Source organism: Leptodactylus fuscus, chromosome 7, assembly GCF_031893055.1.
Source record: "Leptodactylus fuscus isolate aLepFus1 chromosome 7, aLepFus1.hap2, whole genome shotgun sequence".
In the NCBI taxonomy this organism is placed as follows: domain Eukaryota; kingdom Metazoa; phylum Chordata; class Amphibia; order Anura; family Leptodactylidae; genus Leptodactylus; species Leptodactylus fuscus.
Genome location: NC_134271.1, coordinates 12996302 through 13011934, shown reverse-complemented (window position 1 = coordinate 13011934; position 15633 = coordinate 12996302). Strand labels below are relative to the sequence as shown.

At 45.5% G+C, this 15633-nt stretch overlaps 1 protein-coding gene across 3 annotated transcripts in view; it reads right to left on the bottom strand.

Annotated features, from left to right (window-relative positions):
• Window positions 1-15633, bottom strand: part of LDLRAD3 (low density lipoprotein receptor class A domain containing 3) — a 118423-nt gene that overhangs the window by 89067 nt on the left and 13723 nt on the right. For all 3 annotated transcript variants that reach the window (XR_012717218.1, XM_075281064.1, XM_075281065.1), the window contains exon 2: window positions 2095-2238. Coding sequence is in view for 2 of the 3 variants with exons in the window: in XM_075281064.1 (XP_075137165.1) it covers window positions 2095-2238 (144 nt within the window). In the remaining variant the exon portion in view is untranslated. The remainder of the gene's footprint in view (window positions 1-2094; window positions 2239-15633) is intronic.

Genomic DNA, 15633 nt, shown 5'->3' with positions numbered 1-15633 from the left:
GGTTCTTGCACCAAACATTCCACTCAATGTTACTATTAGCAATGATCCTGCAGAAATTGGCCAGTTTGCCATCAGGGAACTACTTAAAGTGCCCTCGAATATAAAACCACTTTTCATAAATGAATAGCACAGAGGAATATAATATATCTTATTTAGGAAATCTGTTTCCTTCTCATTTTATCAGGTGGAGTAACTTTGCTACATAGAAGTCTATGGAGAGGGGAGGAGCAGGCTGCTGGAAAAGACACAAATAACTGCAAAACTGCTACCCTGTGACAGTGCTCTTCTGACACTGCTATATTTCAAGATAAAGCTCTGCCAATACATAGAAACAGGCAACAAATCAATTAACAGCCTCCTCCTCCTCTCTCCATAGACTTCTGTTGTGGGCTGAGTACAGAGATAGTCTATTATCTCTGAGAGAATCAGAGTGAAAATAAGTGAAGGAAACACATTTCTCAGCTGACATACAGAAGTTTATGGAGACGGGAAGGGAGAGGAGGGGACTAATCGATTTATTACCTCATTTTATGCAGTGGTAACGCCATATCTTGAAACATGGCAGTGTTAGCAGAGGTCTCTCCCTCACAGTGTAGCAGAATTACAGCTGCAATTATTAGTGTGTCTTTTCAGCAGCCTTCTCCCCCAACCTCTCCACAGACGTCTATGTAAAAAAAAAAGTAATTCAGTCTGATAAATTGAGAAGGAAACAGATTTCTTTAATAAGATCTATTACAAAGTTTCTTATAGTCACCTGCACTATTCATTTCTAAAAAGTGGTTTTATTATCGGAGGTACACTTTAAGAAACAAGCCCCTATTATACTATTATACTTACCGAGACTGTCATTTATGCAATTTTTCCAAATATTTCCTGCCAAGCGGCTGTAAATTGAAGCTCCTGTACACCAATGACACCAGTAACGGGATTATCTCCCCTTCCATTGCCCTTATGTACAGAACAACGTACGGCGCATCAACAGGATGTGATTTTCACAGATACAATGTGACGTTTAATAACAATGTAACGCCACCTCTGCTCTCCGGGTCTTGCAATCTCTCCATGGAAATATTTCTTCTTCTACCAGGTGGAACGATTTCCAGTCTAAAACAGGTTTCCTCTCTGGCACCTGCCTAATGAAATTGGAGATGTCTCATATCACGGGTCTCGGCTATGCAGTTAGACCCTGTTCACACTCCGCATGGTGCTTTAAGGAGAGTGAATTACATAATCAATGCAATGATCTTCTATGATAAAAACCTAGAAGCGGTGTCTGGATTTTACCCCTGGTAGTCTAAGGATGATAGAAGACATAAAAAACACAAACTGCATGATCTGCCCCTTCTTACTGGACTTTAAGAGCGTCCGTGGCCGCCATTGTGGATGAGAGAACGGACACGTTATACTATTAACCCTTTGCTACTATTACTCCAAACACAGTGATTGTACTTGAAGATTAGGCATAGGGTTCACATGAAGGTGATCTGACAATACAGAATATCCACATTAGGTCTGAGAGTTTAATAATAAACATATTCCCGCCAGCTGTCACCACTAGAGGGCGCTTTCTGTATACACATTTATATATCTCCCCTTTGAATTGAATACAATCATCACGTCCCATTCAGAATTCATTCAACAAGACTATCCCCTTTAAATAGGTATTGGTACAACCCCTTTAAGTTAAAAAAAAAAAGTACATTGAGGAGCGCTAAAACACTTACTGAACAGCACATGAGACCTGGTGGCGGAGTTCATGTAAAAAGGACCTGTCCTCACCCCATCGTTCAGTAAGTGCCCCTCCAATGATTCCGATGCAGTTGGAACTTTTTCTCTAGACCTCGCCGTTCCTGAGTAATCAGTGTTGATTCCCATCAAATATGCTAATTAGGCTCCATGCTGTCAGGTGGGTGGTCCCAGGTCATCAACCCCAGCCCAGGACCGCCCACCAGACAGTGGTAAACTGTGTATATATAGTCTTCATGGTATATACTCTTACAGGGTGGTTGCCTCGTAAGGACTGTGCTGACATAGACCCCACAAATCATCTCCTAATTGGTGGAAATAAAGTAAAGACAAGGCAGCAGAACTTACGACACTCTTTCTCATCGCTCTCGTCGTAGCAGTCGGGTACGCCATCGCACTGCCAGCTCCCCGGGATACAGTCCCCGCTGCTGCACATGAAGTTCCCGGGGATGTTACATCTTGTTCCGTTGCTCCCAGGTATCAGCTGTCCTTCTGTAAGACCAGAGGGGAGATAAACGCATCAGACAAGTGTGTCACCAGCGAGAAGCTGAGATCAGAGCAAACCGTGCTGGAATGACTGAATAACTAGGTATACTGGCCAGTCAGAGGTCTAGGAAAGCTGGATGACATCTGTAATAAGAGCTTTAATGGTGGCCCTCTGTAATGGTTCGGGGCAAAACAACAAAGGTGCAACAAACTGACCATCTGAACATGAAAGCCTTAGACACTGTTCACATCTGTGTTGTTGTCTTTTCTGGGATCTTAGGATAGTTCATCAATATGTGGTTGGTGGTGGTCTGACACCCGGGACCCCTGATGATCAGCTGCTTGGTGCTGGTGTCATCACATTCATCAGTTACATGATACAGCAGCAGCTCAGTCCTATTCAAGTGAATGGGGCTGAGCTGCAATATCAAGCCCGACTCTGTGTTTGGTGCCCATGGAAGAGGCCAAAGTGCTGGGTGGTGCCCAGTGGGGGTCCTGGGTGTCAGACTCCATTGTTCATACGGATAGGTCATGACTAAACAGGCCACCATGCTGTGACGGACACCGGCACCAGAAAAGGATCCATCACTTTAAGGAAATTTTGTAAAATTTTTGTAGAAAACTACCCAACTAGACCCAACACATCAGTGCATTACAGACAGACAGCCCATTTATTTCAATAGGTACTTGCAATGCTTAATTTTGCCAGCAGTGGCGCTGCAAGAGAATTAAACAACACACCACGAGATGACGGCTACACCCCCTTGTGTCTTAGAGGACACCCCCTGGATCTTGAGACATTGCCTGGATCGCACCTTCTCCTCTTTTGTCACCAGCAGACATTATACCAGCTCTCCAGAGCTCATTACTATACATTGTTAATGAATCTTCCCGTCACTTCTGGCGACCTGGGAACCTTCGGAAGAAGTCGGCGAATTGCTTCAGGGCTTGTCACAGATTGTATCTGGTGGCGGAGCAGACTTTCCGGGAAAGCAGCGCTTACAAAGACTTTCATGGTCAGACGCTTAAGAGCACATGACCCGCTGGAGGGGATCGGGGCTCTATGGGACCCAAATAGAGCCTTCAATATCGATGTCCAGCACAACAGACAACACTGACCCAACAAGGGGTTAAAGAAAAATGCAAAAAGTTGGAATCTAACTCATAAAAATGGATCCCATACAACCCAGCCTATAAAATCTGCAGCTCTCTCAATAGGCTTATTATCAACTCCGACCAGTAGAGGGCGCTGTTAATAAAATGTTTCATAGAGGGAAGGCCATCCTTTATGATCAATGATCGATGACCTCAATACAATGATCGCCAACAACAGACCCTCAGATTCACACGGCATATTTCCATAATAATTTCGTAGTGACAGCTCCTGTCCTAGGATGGCCTACTACAAAGTTCCCCGAGGCTTTTACCTACTTCTAGAGAAGAGCGGCTATGCAACCAGACAGATACGCGGCTCCTTGTAAGTAGGTCGTGTTATGTAAACTTGGATCGCTGTGAGCTGCTGGCACCTTCCGCACATCTGAAGAACGCCATAAATGTCCTCGCCAACCAGAGAGATGCCAACTGGTGTAGGACATCGTATAGTCACATTGTCTGAGCACACGGACCTATTACTGATCATAAGGCAACACATGAAGACTACCCTGGTGGGTGAAAATAGCGTACCCGAACACATCGAAAACCATAACTCAAGGCTTTTCCATAAGACCAGGGAACTGGAAGCCCCCTGGAACGGAGAGGACATGAATGTGTGGCCATCTTCCCGATGAAACCAATGAAGGACATGGAAACATATGGGTGTCAAATTGATGGTAGGGTCAACTCACACCATATCTAGTGTCACATCATCTTAAACTGACCATACATTAAAGTTATGGATGACCCAAAGTTCAATTTATGGCCGGGACCCATCCAAACACTGCAGACATTTTTTTCCCCCCACTGCAGATTCCGAACCCGCAACATGTTTAAACATTGCTGTGGGATTGGACCAGTTTTTCAACGTTGGCAGTGTTAAGTTATAAGACTGGGAAATCTTCCCGAGAATGGTGACCAAGAACCATGGCTGGATCCACTGACTACAGGATGTCCACAATGGGCTTCCCGCAGTGCACCGTGGTTCTGTACCCTTAGCCTTAGACCAGTTTCTTCCAAGTACTAGCAGAACAAGCGTGACGGTTGCTGACCGATGGCAAAGACCTGTGTCGAAGAGCTGATCTGCCATGTTGGGTTTTTTTGGTCATTAATGCCAAATGACTGGTCCGCAGTCCTTCATTGGAGGCCAAGACCAGGCCACAGACCATGGCAAACAAATGAGTGTTTGTACACTTGTCATTTCAACTTATGACGTTGCTGTCCAAAACAACAACCTCCGAACGGTAAGTCCAAAATCATCCATATTTTGCCTCCATCTTTTCTTATGCACAAATAAACACGCCATGGCCCGGTCCTGTAATATCTAGGCAGAATCCACTATCAAAATGGTCCACGTGAGACAATGAGTGCGCCGCAAGTACAACCTCAGAGCGCAAGAACCCAAGTAAAATTCTGGTAGATTGGCCTTACTTTGGAAAAAATCTTTGGCTTCACGGTCATGGGGCTTTCGAGTGAGGGAAAAAAAAAAAAGTTTTATAACCGGCTCAGAATGGGTTAAAAAGACAAAAAAAAAAAAAAAAAAAAGTGAAGGGCACTGCTGGTCTCTACTAAGTGGTCCCATCTACACACAAAAAAATGCAACAAAATGCTAAGATAAGTCTCCATTGAAGTCTGTGATTGTCGGAGCAGGCATTTCCTGTTTCGAGAGGAAACCAAAAAGTAGAGACTGGAAAGGATCCAGTATCAGAACAGGAGTGGCGGGGCAAGACTTTTTTTTTTTTAACCCACTCAGCCATTTATCCAAAAAAAATAAAAAATAAAAAATTCCCTCGTTGGGCAAATTAACCAAATTTGCGATGGGATCTTTGATATTCTCGTAGGAATGTGGAGTCTCGACCAATTTTGGGTTGAGTTGGAAAAAACTGTTTGTTTCTAGGCAGCCTTCAGACCTTTCCTACGATGCCATGTTACTCTGTGTGTAAGATATCACTGGTTTATCTCCCGATCCTTTCCAAAAAAGTGACCATTAACGGTCTTTGCTGGCCCCTTCCATTAAACGAATGCAGACTCTCTTGGCCGATCGAGTTTGATTCGCTTCCAGGATTTCTGAAACCGCAGGGTGAGATTTTGGGCTAGGAGCCAGCCTGAAAGACTATCTTCCTTAGGATTTATATTTCCTCACGGGGCAAGGCAAAGTTTCAGGTCACCAGACTCCCTCCTTGTAAAGTGCACTTTGTGCTTCGATCCGTGATGATGTCAGCAACCATCAATGAACTAAAAGGCTCTTATTACTGCAGACGAGGCTGGGTAATGGCAGTCTCTGTCGTATACAGGCAGCTGGTAGCTCCAACTACTCTACGCTTGAGAGTGGTGACCTTGTTAGAGGCCACATGCGCGAATTCGGGTTTCTGTTCCTATAGAATTTATGGACAACAAAGATGAGTGAACTTAACCAATACTCATGGTCGGTAGGATGGCCAAACAGTGTCCACGAAGTTGCTGTGGACCATTGAAGACATCTCAAAGTCCACCAGAAGATGGGTCACCATCCACCATTCAGTATCCAATGCTCGGTCTGGTTGGAAGCCAAAAAACCACTCTCGATGTATTCTGATTCTCATCCAGTCGATGAATGAAGTGACGGAACTTGACTGCAACCTCTTCTTGACGTCATGTACACCAGACTACTGTAGCTCACTCCCATTTAAGAGAATCGGACTGAGTGGAGATACCAAGGAACAGCCACAATGTATGATAAGAAATGGAAAAGTTGCAATGCCCACCTGAGTGGAGAGGCCCCTTCAATCGGCCTACTGGTTGGGACAACGAAAGTCGTCATAGGCGTCACCGTCGGCTTTTTCCCCATTCCTTCTGACAACACCACGCTTGGAATGTATGAGGGTATCGGGAGGAAAGATCTGTTCGAGATGTATGGGCGCCATCTCCGTCAACCCATTACACTTGGATGGACTTGCTACATCATTGGCACCTTCTTGGCATTCACCTGTTTCCGACTACATCCAGGAGATACAACGCTTGCCAAGACCTGACCACTTTCCAACTTGACTGCCCAAGGGATAAAGTTTACAAAAACTCAGGCTCGGCAGACTTCATACAACGATGCCCACCCCGAGAACAATGGTCCCTCGGCTGCCCCGATTCTCGAGTCTGGCAGCCATACAAGGCAAAGTTCTTGAAACTTTTCCGAAAACGATAAGAGTAAAGATTCCTCATGGTCCACAGGATACGAGACTTACTGTCATCAAGAATAGAAGGCTTCTTGGTGAAATAAGATTTTTTTTTTTTCTTCTTGGCTTTTCTAGGGAGTCGAGTGAAAGGATGACACATTGAAAGCAAATGAAGCTTAAACGGTGATGTGCACGCCTCATTGCCTCATTATCGCTGCACATTAATAACACCAGGATATCAGATAAGACAGCAAATTGAATTTCGCTTGCCAGGCTTGAAGAGAGTCGGTGGGCCCTCCGGTGAGTTAGACGTGACCTACGGGGCAGCCGGCAAATTGTAAGCGGAAGGTGGTGAACTTTCTTCTCCTCGTCTTTCCCTTCCATTCTAGTGATTCTTCCGCACACAGAGGAACCATTAAGCGCTCAGTTAAAATAAATGGCGCCATTACTTCTCTAAACACCGGCTTGAAATGCCTCAATCCAAATGCCGGCGCCTCCATCAGGAGGACACAGCACAGGTAGAGCGTCACATAAAGATGGGAGTAATACGTAGGTCATACTGTCCTACTCAGTGTAAGTCCCGAATACCGGGCTATAGTCAGTCAATTTTGTCATCTCGGACATCTGGTGTGTTGTGGAGGTCATGACCTCGGCTCATTTGGGGCACATGATAAGTCGATTACTTTGGCACATAAGGTGGCCATACCACGTATACAGCAGCCAAAGAGATTTGCCAACTCTTCCAGGAGCTCACCCATTTTTCTGAAGCCTCCTGGACGTTTCGGAAGAGTTGACATGTATGAGGGTAGTGGGTGTCCTCATACCCACTAATGGTCATGTGATCCCCCTCCTAGCCAATCAGGCGACATGTAAGCTCTATCCAAACAGGAGCGCCTATTTTAGTAAATTCTTTTACTTCCCCACAAAATACCAATTCTGGAACATCTTTAATACAACTCTAGTTCTGTTGCCCCTCTGTTATCCCTCCTGGAAATTTATGAATACATTGGTAAGCCTCTCAAAGGGGCGTGTCCCTACTCAGTGCTGATTGGACAGTGTCAGACACCCCCCAGCTGATGACACTCGATTGATAATGTATTCCAAAAATTCCAGGAGGAGTAACAAAGGAACAGCACACGAAAAGATGCTCCCAAACTATCACATGGAATACAAGCATTTACTGAAACAGACATTATAGGTTAGATATCAACCCCCCTTCCCCCCAAAAAAAAACAACATCCTCTTAACCCCTTCCTGCCCAAACAAATAACAACCCATAAATATAATTCCTGTTCTCCTCAGTCATCACTCCTGAACTCAATGACAATGCTGGAGTATTTTTCCTTAGAAGTCAGCACTGTGCTGTTCCTCTGTTATTCCTCCTGGAAATGTATGACTAATAAAGGGCATTTCCCTTCCCTAGTTAATTGGGCAACACCCACTTGTCAATTTAGTTTTATATAAAGGAGGAAAAACAGGCCCAGGAGCTTTTAGTTATGCCCCTCACCCAGCTTTCCTTTCACCCTGTAGAGCACATCTGTCTAGTGTGGTACATATAACATATTGAGGGAGTACGGAAAAACATGGCAACATCCTCCACGGGAGCGGTATGGTGGTCATATTGTCGCCAAGCTTCCCCAGGAGCAGATATGACTTACAAGCAGCTGGACAGAATTTTTTTAAGAACATGCCCCCCCTCTCCCGCTCCTTCTGTACAGGCTGAGATCTCTAGAATCCTCGTCTTTTCGGAGAAATCCGCCAGGTACGCGGCACCGCTGTTATTATCGCGGGGTTATTGCTTCCTTACCTTCTACTTAATGTAATATGACAATTTCATACTTTAGGCAAACATCATATTTTCCCAGCGTGTTCGTAACCTGCAGAAAACTAATAAGGGCCAATTACGAGAATGACTTGTCACATAGAAAGACATCGCAACGTTCTCCGAGCTAAATCAATTTACCGTAATACGGGGAACGCCGCCATTATTTATACAAGTACGTAATAACATACGCTAAGTATATACCGTGTAGTGAAATTATAGAGATAGTCTGACAGTGTGCGGAAAATCCTAATCAGTAAAGAAGATGGATAGATTCTGCCCCCGCCCCTCCCCTCCCCCACACCCAACAATCCGCAAGTCTGTGACCAAAAAAACCTCTGCCCCACTGGTGCTGATCAGTGCAGTTGTGTGAATACAGCCTTAGGGTGCATGCACACTACGTAACGCCGGGCGTGTATGAGAGCCGTACACGCCGGCGTTACAGTAGGGCTGCCGAACACTTCCCATTCACTTCAATGGGAGCGCTCGTAAACGCCGCTGTTACGAGCGCTCCCATTGAAGTGAATGGGAAGTGTTCGGCAGTCTGCTGTAATGCCGGCGTGTACGGCTCTCATACACGCCCGGCGTTACGTAGTGTGCATGCACCCTTAGGGAATCCTACACTAACCCTGCCACCACCAGCTCCTACCCTCATATACACTCCCGTGTAGATTGTAAACCCTCTCGGGCGGCATCCTCATACCCTCTTATCCCAGTCCTTCCCCCCTCTAAAACTTTCCCATTATCACCATTAAAGGGATCCTATCATTAAAATGGAATTTTTTCTGACTAACACGTAGGGATAGCCTTAAGAAAGTCTATTCTTCTCCTACCTTTAGAAGTCTTCTCCAGGGCGCCGTTCGGTAGAAATCCCGGTTTTCATCGGTATGCAAATTAGTTCTCTCGCAGCACTGGGGGAGGTCCTCGGCACTCAAACAGCACTGGGGGCGTCCCCAATGCTGCGAGAGAACTCTCCAGCGACGCCTCCATCTTCTTCTGGCACGGCCTCTCTCTGTGTCTTCTTCCGTCCTGGGTTTCAATCTTCAAGGCCTCAGGCAGAGCCAACCACGCATGCCCGGGCCACAAGAAAATGGCCGCTTACACCAGTGTACTGTGTAAGCGTCCATTTTCTTGTGGCCTGGCCATGTGCAGTTGGCTCTGCCTGAGGCCTAGAAGATTGAAACCCAAGCCAGAAGAAGATGCAGTCAGAGGCTGTTCCTGAAGAAGATGGAAGCGGCGCTGGAGAGTTCTCTCACAGCATTGGGAACGCCCCCAGTGCTGTTTGAGCGCCGAGGACCTCCCCCAGTGCTGCGAGAGAACTCATTTGCATACTAAAGAAAACGAGATTTCTACCGAACAGCAGCACGGAGAAGACATCTAAAAGGTAGGAGAAGAATAGCCTTTCTTAAGGCTATCCCTAGGTGTTAGTCAGAAGAAAAGGGTATCCAATGATAGGATCCCTTTAACTTTATAAACTTAGAAAAGTAACAAAAAATTTTTTTTTTTAAATTCACTTCAAAGATGTAACCGAGACCATCAAGGAAACAGTGACATTGAGCTCCTCCGTTCCTCCTCCTGGAGGCGTCTTCTTACAGTCAGATTTGCTTCCCGATCAATGAGGTCGCAGCGGGTTCACAGTCTAAACCCCCAGAAGACTCCACGTCAAGGCAAAGGCAAAAAAAAAAAAAAAAAATACCTTTACATTTCCATTGATCTGAATTTCCGAAACTTAAAGATTATCGCACTGGAATGTTTTTGAAGGTTTACTCGGTGTACATGTTCAGAAGACATCTTTATCTTCACCATTTCTTAAAGGGAACTGATCTTCTCTCCTGACATGTCTACTAAATCCTTGAAATTCTGGGGCATCTTTTCACGTATCTGTATTGTGTCGTTCCTCTGTTATTCCTCCTGCAATTTAGCTACATTGGTAACAGAGCATTACCATCCCGTTTCATCCATAGAGCGTATCTGTATGGACAAACCTCACTGACAAGGAAAATCATAACCCGTAGCTGTCAAGCTACTCCTAAATGTCCAGGAAGAATAACAGAGGGACATAGAAAGAGAATCGGTTTCATCTCCTGACATGTCTGTTTTGCTAAATCTCTGTATTCCCTGTGAAATAAAAGTTCTGGAGCATCTTTTCTTATAACTCGACATAGTGCCGTCCCTCTATTATTCCTCCTGTAAAATAATAAATTATCCATAGCATGTGTCCAATGCACCAATTGGACATGTCTGTATGGACATGCCACACTGCCATAGATTGGTGATACCCAGGTGTAAATTTACACATACATTTCCAGGAAGAATAACAGAGGGACACACACTGAGAACAGGTCTCCTCTCCTGACTTTTTTTTTTTAAGTAAATATCTGTATTTTCCTTTTTTTTTTTTTAAATTAACAATTCTTAGAAATTTTGCATCGTACCATTCCTCTGTTATTCCTCCTGGAATAGAACTAAACCAACAATTGGGCATTTACCGTCCCCCATCATCCACAGGCTGTGTTCCACTGGGTTATATGTTTGTAGGGAAGTGCCTCATTAACAAGAAGAATTGTAACACCAAGCTGTCGACTTATTCATCAATTTCCAGGAGGGACAACAGAGGAACAAAACAATGCAAAGTTCTAAGAAAAGATACCCCAGAGAATACAAGTATTGACATGATCTTCAGAGCTATCCCCACCTGGAACGGACACACTGCAGATTTTTGAGCAACTTGAAAATTTGCATTTACATTCGTACCAAATTGGAACAAAAAAATTTGCACAAAAACACCCCGGGCTGCAAAATTTAATCCCCAGGGTGCATGGAACTGCAAAAACCGCAACATGACGCGTGACAAATGGTAACCTCTGCAGATGCTGCTATGGATTCATAGTAGAATCGGTCACAGATTTGCAGCAAAATCTGCAAATTTTTTAAAATTTTTCTTGAAGTCTCTGGAATCCTAAAAATACCCTAAATATTACTTTTTTCCCCATTTTTAATTACAATAAAAATGCCTTTTACTGAGCACGCCCACAATACATCAATTTGTTTTTATTTTGTGTCGTTTTCTAGAATAGAAACCAATTAAGCATCCAAAAAGAAAAAAAAAAAATATTAAAAAATAAAAATCTTCCTGTTTATTCAGCTCCACACCGGAAAAAATTTGCATAATTCATCAAAATAATAATTTCCCTTTGTTGCGAGCCAACGTTTAATCTTCCTGGCGGTGAACCCTCGAAGCCTTTAATCCTGGCCACTAACCATCTTATCTCGGCTATGACTGAGTGCGGATAATTTACTCGTTAACGCGATTTTAGGGGGGTTTTTTCACTTCCCGTTGCGCCCATTATAAATTGTACTTTTCACCCTACGTCGATTATAGCCTCACATAATCTTCGGTCCGTACCGAAAATCTCTGAATTTTGTTGAGTCGATCGAGCCAAAAATACCTCAGGACTGGGCATCGAGTCAGAGCGCGGCGTGCCAAGGAGTCCGCGACGAGGCGCGGTGACCTGAAATGGCATAAAATTTCAAGCAATCCTTTAATTTTTGGTACGGATCCTATATTTGTAGAGAGGGGATATGTGAAATGAGCACAAAATGGCTGCCAGGCAGGTGACGTGTATATTGGTATGACCTATCTAGAATAGGATCTGGCTCCACCCACTGCGATTTTTTAAGTTAACTTCTCCATTGATTTCAATGTTTTTTTCTGGTGGCATCGGTCAGCCTCCATTTTGTCAGGAAACAGTCTATGATGACACGACTCGTGTTTCTGAGGTAAAAATTCAAGGCCGATGGCCGATCCTCGGATTTCTGTGGTAGATTTTGTGTCACTGAGGGCATTTTTTTCAGGCAGAGGTTTTATGGCGCTGAAAATTTGGCAAATTTTTACATAAATGTTCCGCCCGTCGTTTGGGTCCGCTAAACACAGCTGTTACACCATTGGCTATAATGCGGTCTGCCGATACAGTCCTAAATTTGCAGAGGTTGCCCCGAATTTTCAGTACCCATACTAGCCAGTTTGGGGGAGGGACGTAAATGCCCCGGTTTTACCAACATAACGTTATTATGCCCTGAACAGCCATTTTCTTTGGGCCTTGTTGCCCCCCAGTAGTCTCTTATACACAAAGCGGCCATGTTGACCAAAGCAACCAATCACACCGAAGCTTTCATTTTCTAACATGACCGAGAATCCATAAACCTGAACAGGGATTGGTCAGTTTTCACACACGGGGCCCAAAATGGCTTCCGGGCAGGTGAAGTTTCCGACTTCTATAGAGATCGTAGTAAACATTAGCTGCCTGGAAGCCATGTTACCCCTCCTCTCCCTTCATCTAGAAGCCAATTCCTAGAAATATTTCGGAGCAGACAGCGTTGCGAGGCGTTGCTCAGCAGGCAGACAAATGCTAATTTGCGCAGTATGAGGAACATTATATCAGACTTCTGTCGGCGTCCGCGTCCCCTCAGAGTCTGGAGCGATCGTGAATATACGTTTAATATTTTAATAGACAGAACTGCAATACAGTTCACCGGAGGAATCGCGGGTTTATTAAATCTGACAGCGCGCTCGACGCGTTACCTGAGGCGATCGCTTCAGCCTCGGCGTCTGCATAAGTTATGGAATTGCACTTCGGAAGGGGGTTAACCCCCTGCTTGCTGAAAACAAGGTCGACATTGGCAGCCTAGAAATGGGTCACAAAAATCCTATGAAGATGTAGCAGAGCTGAGTTAGTCACCATACCGTACACATCGTATTGGTTCATCTTCAGTGGCCAAAAATCGTGCGTGTGAATGGCAAGGTTTTGGTGACAAGCGCCTTTGGGTCCCATGTATCCCCGTCTCAATGAAGACACGCATCTACTCCATGTAAAGGGGTTCAAAATGGAATTTGCAATGCGCATTTCCCTGACTTTTTCGGGAGTTATCGCTTTTTACCCTCAAGTGGACCCGACGAATCAGAACCCAAACGCAGGTGTGAACCTAGCCTCACCTATCCCTGTCACTCCGTTATACATCCCGTCCCTTTAATAGCACAGGGCTCGCAGGGCCGAATATGAAGAAGCCCACATGACTGCTGAGGACCTGGTGGTCCCAAACGGACTCGTTGGTCCTAAGCAGCCCCGATGAATCGAAACCCGAACGCAGGTGTGACCCTAGCCTCACCTATCCCTGTCACTCCACTGTACATCCCCTGTCCCTTTAATATCCTAGGACTTGCAGGGCCGGACATGGAGTGGCCCACATGACTGCTGAGGACCTGTTGGTCCCAAGCGGACCCGACGAATTGAAACACGAACGTAGGTGTGAACCTAGCCTCACCTATCCCTGTCACTCTGCTGTACATCCCCTGTCCCTATTCTATCCTAGGACCCGCAGGGCTGGACATGGAGAGGCCAACATGACTGCTGAGGACCTGGTGGTCCCAAGCGGACCCGTTGGTCCTAAGCGGCCCCAATGAATCGAAACCTGAACGCAGGTGTGAACCTAGCCTCACCTATCCCCATCACTCCGATGTACATCCCCTGTCCCTTTTCTATCCCAGGACTCGCAGGGCCGGACATGGAGTGGCCCACAGGACTGCTGAGGACCTGTTGGTCCCAAGCGGACCCGACGAATTGAAACACAAACGTAGGTGTGAACCTAGCCTCACCTATTCCTGTCACTCCGCTGTACATCCCCTGTCCCTTTTCTATCCTAGGACTCACAGGGCTGGACATGGAGAGGCCCACATGACTGCTGAGGACCTGTTGGCTCAGGTCCTCAAGAGCACCAGGACTATACAACAGAGCATCGGGGAAAGTTGCGTTTGCCTTTTTCTGTTTTACACCCAACCTGGCCAACCCCACGTGATTCCTGGAGAACTCCATTTAACTCAGTTCTCGTTTTCTTTTCAACAGACCCCATAGAGTTGAAAGAAGCAACAACGCACTCCATATAGACCAGACCCTATAGACTGATGGCCAGTCTCCTTATTGGGCCCGCCACCCATCCTGTATATAGGTAATAATCAGTAATCTGAACACAACCCCTTTAAGACTAGCACTCCTCCAGGATTTTCGGTTGTGATAAAACTGTGGTTACAGCGACCGTTACGTTATTTCAGGGTTGCCATAAAAGGAATAGGCCATCAGAGACTTGTAACAATCCTAAAAATACAGACCGTGTCATGATTTTTGCAATTGCCGCACAACTTCTTCCCCACAGCAAAAAGCACTACCTCAAAATAAGGAATAACTTACCAACAGCAGTATAGTGAAGTTATGTGCACCGCTCCGGAGCACTGATCTACTTCTCTGCTCTAATGCACAGGAGGCAAGTAGATGCAGATCTCTGGCACACGGTCCTGTTTTGTGCTTCTTGCTGTATACAACTAGGATATGGCTTCCGATGACCGAAACGCACGAACGGGACATGGTCCAAGCGTCAGACCCTGACCAATCTATGCTATGGATAGGTCATCAGTATTACCTTCAGTTGCCCGACAATCCCTTTAGTAAACTCCTCCCACAGTGTGGATCAAAGGAGCAGAGAAGAGGCCAACGCTCCAGAAGGGAGCACATAACTAAGCTATTCAGTAACACTACACACAGGCTCGTTTTCAAACAGGGGGGCCGAAATTTTTTCTCCTCTTTAAAACAGGAGAGGTCTGCTAACCCGGACAGATGTCCCACTCAGGATTCTAAAAAAGTCGGGTGGTATATTTTGCCTGCGCTATAGTGTTGGCCACACCGGTTGTCATCCAGCCGTCCCGGTTATTTTGGAATTCAAGGATGAACTTTCGGCCTCCGAAATATCCCGGGAAATAACCTGATTTAACCCGTCGCCTGCCAGCGCTCTCAGCCACGTGCCCTTCCTACGAACGGAGCCCTCCAGGCAGAGTAGCAAAAAAGCAATAACAAAGACACAGTCATCCGTTCACATGTTCCTGCCTCAGACAAAGATTTGGTTAATATTTCAGAGTCGAACCCCCCCCCCCCCCTCTCCGGGCCTGGAGGGTTTTTGGAACGCTCTTAAAACATTAGCTGTTTCGCTCTTCTTTTTAATTTGCAACGTTATATTTTTATCGCCAAATAAAAAGCATTAAGCGCAGCTGTAAATCACGGGGCGCGCATTCCCTATCTCGCAGGCCTCGGACTATAAAGGATCTTCTGCCATCAGGCGGGGACATTAAAAAAAATCAGCACTTTCATCCTCGAAAAAAAAAAAAAAGTCACAGACGAGGAGGGCATATTTCTTAGATGTGGGCAGTTTGTGCAACAGATGTCTGCTCCGTAC